This window comes from Callorhinus ursinus, unplaced genomic scaffold (genome assembly GCF_003265705.2).
Source record: "Callorhinus ursinus isolate GAN/ISIS: 27379988/994484 unplaced genomic scaffold, GSC_fseal_2.0 scaffold96, whole genome shotgun sequence".
Lineage (NCBI taxonomy): Eukaryota > Metazoa > Chordata > Mammalia > Carnivora > Otariidae > Callorhinus > Callorhinus ursinus.
In genome coordinates, this window is record NW_027397158.1 from 49,178 (window position 1) to 58,453 (window position 9,276).

Here is a 9,276-nt window from a genome sequence, read left to right on the forward strand (position 1 = left end):
GTCTTTCTGTGACCCCGAGGGTCCTGAGACCACACTCTCCCGCGAGGGTTCCACCCCCCCACTTAGCCACTGGAGCGGCGTCCCTTAACAGAGATGACTTCTAAAAGTTCTGATTTTGTGCTCCGCGGCTCTATCACTCACCAGAAGCGGCCGACAGAGGCCCCCTCCCCCGCCATCTATCCTCCCGAATATCGCCTCAGATTCACTTCTCTGCAAGTCCTACCTTCCAGTAAGTGGTCGCTTTTCTGTTCAGAGAGTTGTTGCTATTCTTTTCTTTGATCTCCTGTTTAGTTCGTAGGTGTTCAGAATGGTTCGATCCCTATTCAGCTGAATTCCTGAGACCAGACGAAATCCAGGTCTCCTACTCCTCTGCCACCTTGCTCCGCCCCCTGGTCCTTCATTTCTAATGCATGCACTTAGAACCACTTCCAAACAGTACAGATTTGACCTTACATGTGGACAATTTTTGTTAATGTTCTATGTGCCCTTGAAAGAAGGCAATCCTCACATCCTTGGGTACTGTGTGTGTACCAAAAGTGTAATGTACCAAAAATATAACAAGCTTCTTGAGGGTTGGAATTTAAGAATTCTACAGCATTTATAAAATTTCAAGTACATTTGAGATACTAAAAGAATGCTTTGAGACTTTCTACTGATTGTTGAATGTTATGAGCTCTTATGCATTCTTAGAGCTGCAAATAGCTCCATGGTTGTTGTAATGAATTTCAGAAGAGGGATTTGCATACATTTTTGTGAAAGTCACAGAGTTTTAATTAACTGGAAAGTTAATACAAATCAACAATGTGGTGTGGCTGCAAAAATTCAATATAGATTCCATCACATGAAAACACCATGTCAAGGCAAGTCCTGGTCTGTATATCCACGTCAGTCTTTGTGGAGCATGTAACTCTAAGAAAGGATCAGTAAAGAAAGAGGTCTTTGCTGTGGCAAAACATCTACATGTTTTATGAAGAAGACTTGAATTTTTTTTTAAGATTTTATTTATTTATTTGACAGAGAGAGAGAGACAGTGAGAGAGAGAACACAAGTAGGGGGAGTGGAAGAGGGAGAAGCAGGCTCCCTGCTGAGCATGGAGCCCAATGCAGGGCTCGATCCCAGGACTCTGGGATCATGACCTAAGCCAAAGGCAGACGCTTAACCAACTGACCCACCCAGGTGCCCCAGACTTGAATTATTTTATATGTAACTTGAGGAAGAGAAGGTGTGGGACAGGGAAGTGAAGGGGCACATGCCAATGGGGAAAGTAGGAAGGGGAAGATAGTTCTTATTTTAGGATCAGTTTGTATCAAAAGATGTCTCATTCCTTTCATTTCTGACTCTAATTCTAGAATCTGGGTGAACTGGTTTTACTCCTCCCCACAAATAAGGTCTATCTGTTATGTGCTTCTTTTTTTCTATGTTCTTGAGGGTCTGTTTGTTGTTATCTCCTAAGCTCTGGCTATAAAATTCAAAATATAAATAGGAAACAAATTACCTGAGTATTCAGAATCCATGAACATGATCACAGAAAATTGCTTTACATAGTAAAGGAGAAGCTAGAATGCAAACACAAGGGACAGCAGCCCAACCCAAACATTCGGAGGAGGAGGCACTATACTTCCCAGAGCAGAGGGTGATCAGGAGGAGCCAGTGTTACCAGGGCCAGGACATTGGGTGGAAGCTGGAACTGTTGTGCTCTGTTCAGTAGAGCTAGAGCAACTCAGGAGATGCTGCCTCCTTCAGAAGTCTTTGTGAGACAGAGAAAGAGGGCATGAAACCACCGACTCTTCCCCCTCATACTCTCCAATCTTCTACCAGTGCCTTCTGTTGGAGGAACCCAGACTTGTGCCTCTGGTGTAGGAGCCTCGGAAATGCATCTGTCAGGGATCAGGCCCCAGGAAAGACAATGTAGCAGGGGAAAGGCTAGGAGTGAGTCCAGGCCCAAATGTGCCTGGGATGATTCTGTCCACCTCTCTTGCTTCTCAGAACTTATTCTTATCCTTCAAAACATAAGACGCAACCTGGTAAAACCCATCTCTCCATTATATCAATGAACATGCCCTCCCCTCCCAGAAACTGGAGACATGGAGTCCCATTGGTCATTGTAACAACCTCAAGGTCAGAATCTCCAGGTAAGAAATATTTCCTCCCTGTTGGCTACTGATGTGGCTTCTCATGGTGTGAACTATGAACTGCAATATAAAGTTAAGCATATTCCTACATAAATGGTAAAAAAGGAAGGGAAAAGATGAGTGCTGAATACATATGTAAAAATATGCATGGATGCTACAATCATTACTAGGACTTGTCATGAGATCTTAGTAGATAGCTCTCAGTTTTCTTTAACTGCCTATTTTGTATTGTCCTTGTCCTCAGCCAGTAGCTAAAATGGAGGGGTTTTTATTCATTTTGGGGTGTCCCAAAGTTTTTCTCTGGAAAAGTTTGAGCTCTTGGTGATGTTTCTCTTACTTAGGTCCTGTAATACTATATTGAATTTACTAATAGGCTTAGTAAAGTTTCTAAGAAGTGCCCAGTGATGTCTGCAGCTTTAATATATTCCTCCTACCCTGATGAAAACCAGCAGCCACACTTCCTTTTGGGAGTCACGGTCAATACTCGCCGTCAATCACACCTCCTCTCCATGTTGCTTCAGTAGCAAACAGCCAGGTGATCCTCAACTTTGAGTTTCATGAGGTTGTTGCTGTGCCTCTCATGGAAGCATTTCTTCCTTGGGAATGGAAACCTCTAACCCATCAGATCCCACAGTCATAGAGAGAGCAAAGTGGCCTCTTTGGCCCTGGCCTTGGGAGAAATAGTACCTTGCATTAATTTTGAGTTCAGAGCATCTTGTAGGGCAATATCATCCTCACAGGGTGTTACTGCCGGGTTAGCCCTATAACTAAGTCTTCACTCATCACCTTGGTATTCTATTAGGGCCACTACTTCTGAGTGACAGAGCGTCTCATAAGACCAATGAATGTCATGTCTGTGATGAGCCCACTGGCACATTTCTTTTGGTGAAATGTGTTTCATGGTTAGAGACAATGTTAAGTAAATACTATAATCCTAAGCAAGGCATCTTACAATGCACAGACAGTGGTGCTGTTAGAAGCAGACAGGGAAAAGAGGGCCAATCCATACCCAGGACAGGTATTTATTTCAGTGAGGATGATGGCTGCCTCTCCCTGATGGAAGAAGTTCAAAGTAATCAGACCCCGATACTACACTGTAGTCCCTTTTGGGCTGTGTAACCCACCTGCAAATTAGGCCCAAGTGTTTCTCCTCTGCCTACTGGTCACAGAAAAACTATCTGGAGGCCACAGCTTAGGGAGGGAAGAAAATTGTGCAGTGGGGTCCAACCACTGGCTGGTGCACCTGGCTCTTCTTCCTATGATGACAAACTGCTTCTGCTGTGTTCACTCACTTGTGGCTGGGAAGCAGGGTTGCATAGCTCCAGCTGATGTGAGGGACCAGCTCACAGTCATTTGTTGTCCCACAGTCAGTAGTGATCCAGAGTGGTCACCCAAAGGTAGACCAGTTTTCTGCTGAAAACTTAGGTTTTCCTATTTGGTCTTGCTAGACTTCACAGTGCATCCTTATTCACCATAGGATTTTGGGTGCCACCGGATTTTCTGTGTTATAAGGCTTAAGTAGCTTCCTAGCCTGGACATGCTGCAAGCCTGTGCCCTTCCAAAACCAAGAGCCAGTCAGGTCACTGGTAGGGGAAGAGCAGCACCTCTGAAAGGGCTGTGTTTCCCAAGCCCAAAGAAGCTGGGCTTCATAAAATCACCATGTGGTAGTCGTGTACTAAACCTCACACTGCTTGGGTCACACCCTGGTAAACCCATCCTGGCATGACAATAGTGCACTTCTTCAGGACCGAGTGACACCATGGCTATGCCCATGCCACAAATATATCGTCTCTTCTCCAGGCCATTCCTATTTTCAGCAGGCCTTTCCACCCAATTCAGCTGCTTCTTGCCACACTATAAATGTGCTCCATTCTCAAACCATGATCACGTACTTATCACTTTTTCCTCAAAAGTAGCAAAGCAATCGGCACATCTTAACTTTAATACTACAACATGATTTTCCATTTAACTAATTTATTTCTTTTCTTTTAACAACTGATAATCAATTTATTGAGAAGGTTGATTTAAGCATCTGCAATGGTGACTTCAACCCCAACTCCTGGCTCAATACTGATGGAAGTAATCTGCTTAACAATCTCAGAAGGACTGTGCAAATCAATGAGTCGCTTGTGGATCCTCATCTGAAAACGATCCCAGGTCTTAGAACCTTCACCACAAGGAGTTTTTCTTGTAGTGATTCTCAGAGTCTTGGTAGGCATCCGAACTGGTCCTTTCACTTTGAGATTCTTTTCCTTTGCGCCTCTGATCAAGTCAGCACATACCTTTTCCAAAGATTTTACATTGCGGCCGGTGAGAGTAATTCTAATTCGGTGAATTGCCACCTCCGGTTCCACGGGTGTCTTCCCAGTGTCTTTAAAAGCCATGGCTGCGGCGCGTTTTCCTGACCGACTTGTTCCTCAGTGAGAGCGAACAGCGGTGAGTCAGGAGCAGGAGCGGGGCGTGCAAACCTCCGCTGCAGCTGCAACCGCGTCTTCCTCCTAAACTAATTTATTTCTAAAAGTCTAAATAGGGATTTACAGAGTTCTAAGCAGCTTTTAAATTAAGTCCACATTTCAGGGCATTGTGAGCACATATCTGAGTACTGGGAGGCAAGAGTGGTGTATTTCTGAGGTGCTGCATAGAAATCTAAGAGACTGGTTTCAAGTCAGCCCTTGTGACCTGGGAGATACCTATAAAATAAAGTGCTGGTGGGGAATAAAATGGAACAGTACATGTGGACGCACCTGCAAACATAAAGTCGTTTCACATAAATATCAAGTGTGAAGATAATATGGTCAGTTAGCCAACTTATGGGGAGACAAGGCCTCCGGTGTTAACTCTGTTACACCTCTCAGTATGAAGGTAACACGGTACTGCATTTAGGGATGATTACTGAATGATGCCTCTGTGTTCTTTCCTTCCAACTTTGGGGATCAGTAAGAGAATAGCCTCTTCATACAACATCTTCATCATCTCCTTTACAACTTCCGTGCTTGACACTTCCTCTGTCTCCAGCCCTGACTCACGTGAGGCTGTCTTCTCCTGGGAACTGTGATGTGAGCATGGCTAGAGAGGAGGCTTGGAGAATGATCAGTTCAGTTAGATCACATAACGTGTAATCATATTATAAACTAGAAGATGGGAGGAACTTGTACAGAAGCAGCCAAAGAACCAGAAGGTGGGTTTTAGTAAAAATTCAGTGGAACAGAGGGTTGGGAATTCTTCAAGGAGGGAAAGAACAGTCAATGTGGTGGATGTTTACAGCAGTTGGGAGAAAGACACGGGTGGTAGACGACCCCAGCGGCACTTTGAGGCTTGATTCTGGAGCCAGAGGCCACTGAGATGTTGGCTCCAAGCAAGGGTGAGGCTGCAGCAGCCTCAGAGATGGGGGTCTAGCTGGTGACAGCTCTGCAGTGGCCCAGCTCAGATCCCACAGTAACAAGATGCACCAAGCTGAGAGTGTGGCTCCCAACTAGACATGCACTAGCACATGGACTGCTGTGACCACTGCAAAACCTCCTCACATTTTACGAACCGTGGAAACTATGTGCAAATTCATCCTGGGTGATGTTCTAGGCCAGACTCAATCACAAGTGTTGAGACTAATACAGGCTGGGAAACTAAAATAGAGCCATTCATCTTCAACATCAATTTGAAGGAGACAAAATAAAATGTAAAATATCCTGAGACAGTACACTAGCACATGCTCTACCTTGCACTCAGAAGCTTGTAACTCACTTGAACCCATATTTTCTCTCAATAACCATTGGGTTATTGAGAAGCAAATGGACTGGCCCCAAGCATCAGGGTAAATATGCTGTCTTTCTGCTACAGGATGCTAAGTGGCTTGGATTAAAATGTGGCAATATTTACAATAAACATTACAATAAAATGTTATGGAATTTCTGGGCTAAGTAAAATATTACCAGGAAATGAGGTAGACGTTTTTCCTCCAGTGCTCCACAGGGTTATCATGCTATATTTATGGGTGAGCTATGGTCATTTAAAATGTAAATATAAATAGCATTTGGATAAAACTTCCTCACACAGTTGTGTTGATATAAAAAAAAATGCTCTGTCTCCCCTAAAACTGTTTGTATTTAGTTGCAAAAATTTAGCTAGCAATGTACAGATGGTAAGAATGCTTTATTGATTTTTTTTTAACAGAGATGCTATTAACGGCATACTCTGACAAATCAGTGGGCATACACAATGCTTGGTAGTGGATACAATTTCCCCCAGTACTTTCTTACCTTTTTTAGCTCTAAGAAGTTTGTAGAAAAGAAAGTCATAAAATAACAGAAAAACATTCCAAAATTAGCACAATATGACCAAAATTTGAAAGAATAAGTATATATGATGAATTCACCTGAAATTTGAACTAAATCAAACACTTACCTTGCTCCTGAACTTAATGAAAAAGTATTCAATTTTCCATCTTTAAATATGATGCTAGATGATTTTTCTACAGATACCCTTTATTAGTTGTAAAAGTTTCTTCTATTTCTATTTTTTTTAATTTTTATTTATTTATTTATTTGAGAGAGAGCGAGTGAGCGAGAGAGAGAGCATGAGAGCAGGCAGAGGGGCAAAGGGAGAAGCAGGCTCCCCACTGAGCAGAGAGCCCAATGTAGGGCTTGATCCCAGGACCCTGGGACCATGACCTGAGCCCAAGGCAGATGCTTAACTGACTGAGCCACCCAGGTGCCCAGTTTCTTCTATTTCTAATTTGCTAAGAGTTTTTATCATGAACGTATGCTGAATTTTTATTGAATGCTTTTTCTGTATGTATTGAGAGGATCCTGTTTTTTGCTTTTTAGTCTCTTAATATGATGAGCTACATTGACTGCTTTTTGAATGTTAAGCCAATCTGGCATTTCTGGGATAAATCACACTTACCCATGATATGTTACCTTTTTCACATATGGCTGGATTCATTTTGCTGCAATTTGTTAAGGTATTTTTGCCTTTGCTATAGAAAATACATCTTTGTAATTTTCCTTTCTTGTGATATCTTTGTCTAGTTTTGGTATCAGAGCAATGCTGGTTTCATTAAGTGAACTGGGACATATCCCTTTTTTATGATTTTCTACAGGAGTTTGTGTGGAATTGGCATAATTTATTTCTTAAAATCTCTGTTGGAATTATCAGTGAAGCCATTTAGGCCTGGAGCTTCCTTTGTAGGAAAACTTTAACTATAAATTCAATATGCTGATAGATACATGGCTCGTCGGGTTATCTAATTCATCTTGAGTAAAGAAATAAATGCCTTATGCCATTTTTTTCACTTCTTTCTTTTTACCAGTTTGGATAATCTCTACTGATATATATTCATGTTCACTAAGTTTTTATTGTTGTTTTTTGCTGTTTAGGCTGCTAATGAGCCTATCAAAAGTATCTTTAATCAATGATATGGTATTTTTCATTTTTGGAATTTTCTGACTGTTTTATAGTCAAATCTCTCTGCTAAAACCTCCATGTGTTCATTTGTACTATCTAACTTTTACACTATACCCCTTCATATCAATCAGAGGGACTTCAATGTACCTGTCGTTTGATTTCAGCATTTGAAGCACAGCTATGTCTAGTTCTGTTAACTGCTGTATTACTTGGCAGTGGGTCATTTTTTCTTGTGTTCATGTGTTGTGTGTCTCATATTTTTTTTATTGAATGTCAGATATTATATATAAAAGAACTGCAGAGACCAAGGTAAATAGTATTTATCCTCAGAAATGGTAATGTCTAATGTGTGGAATTGAGCCACTTGGGTCCATACATGAACTGGGTTGGGTTCTGTTAATGCCTCTAAACCCCACAGAGGTTGGCTAAGTACATGCTGTTTGTGTGTGGTAGAGCCTGCACACCTGCCCCACAGAAGGGCTTACTGGTCTTCATCCTCTCTCAGAGACACACCACCAATGCTTGTTACTTGGTGCAGCTGTGCTGTAAATTCAGGGGCTTTATCAGCTAACCTGCTTCAGCCTCATTTTTAGGCAGGTCTTATGGCGTTTTCCTCAGGGTCAGGTGTTTTCAGCATTCCTGCCCCCCCCGGTTCTCCTTTAAATTTGGGGGGTCTTGGATGAGAGGAAGTTTCCTGCCCCTCACCAGCAGTAGCTGACCCTGCTTTGTATCGGTGCCTGATTCCAGGTTTCAGAGGTTTCCTGTCTCCCTGACCCCCAGGCACATGGATTTTGCTTGTACCCCTCTCTGTGCAGTGGATGTTTACCTGGGTCTGATAGTAGAAAGACTCCTGTGTTCTTCCAGAGGTCCGCTCTTGTTTCTTCCCCTGCCCCAGAGATAGTGAATCCTTGCAGGCATACAAGGGATGAGAGAATTTTTTGCCCCAATTGCAGTGGCTGACTGTCTTTGCTTTGTATGAGAGGAGAACCTGACAAATGGTCAAGGGTTTAGAGCTGCTCAATCCCAGTGGAGGCCCTTTTGCATTTTCTGACCTGCTCCCAACCTTTCTCATGAACACCTGGATGATGCCATAGGAAAGAAGTGGTGGGGAAGCACCGACCCCCCTTGACTCTGTGGTATCCAGGGTTCTGAAGGGCCATGCTGGCCCTTACCTGGCATTTCAGGGTCTGTTCTCTCTTACCTGTTTTAAGTGTGGCCACGGCTTCCTTCTGGAGTCTGCTAAGGGTGACACACAGCGTGTGTCCATCTCTCCTTGGAGGGTCTTATACACTTCAGAATTCTGTTCCTTTGCTGCCTTGAGACCGCACAGTGGTGCTGGCCTTGAGAAAGAAAGGGCTTTGCAGACCCTGTGATGAGAGCAGGGTGAGGTTCCATCTTGTCATGTTCAAATGGAGGCAGAACTCTATCCCCTGCATATTTAATTTTGGTCATCTTATTTCTTGTTTCTAGCGAACCAGGATTATGTAAAAGCTTGACTCCTGCCTTCACTTAGTTTTTCAACTATAAGTATTCTTTATTCACCTCACAGGTCCTGAAGAAAACTTTAAATATAATTGTCTTCCAAATTATGTCTGGCTTGTTCCTTTTCTAAAACTGTAAGTCTTCAGTCTGCTTCAACTCTTGGTGATGTTCATGCTCTGTGGACCTCTTGCTCCCCCTTCACACAACCCAACATTGTCCTGTCACATCTATGTTCCCTTTCCAGCCACTGCAGGCTTGGGGT

At 42.9% G+C, this 9,276-nt stretch overlaps 1 protein-coding gene across 1 annotated transcript; it reads right to left on the reverse strand.

The window, feature by feature from the left end:
- Positions 1 to 4,131: 4,131 nt before the first annotated feature.
- Positions 4,132 to 4,606, reverse strand: LOC112834950 (small ribosomal subunit protein uS10-like). The gene has a single exon (XM_073888821.1). It carries the CDS (start codon positions 4,514 to 4,516, stop codon positions 4,157 to 4,159), a length of 360 nt encoding a protein of 119 aa, XP_073744922.1. The 5' UTR covers positions 4,517 to 4,606; the 3' UTR covers positions 4,132 to 4,156.
- Between the last annotated feature and the right edge of the window lie 4,670 nt (positions 4,607 to 9,276).

Coding starts and splice junctions, on each gene's coding strand:
- LOC112834950 (XM_073888821.1), bottom strand. CDS start 4,516: ATGGCTTTTAAAGACACTGGGAAGACACCCGTGGAACCGGAGGTGGCA.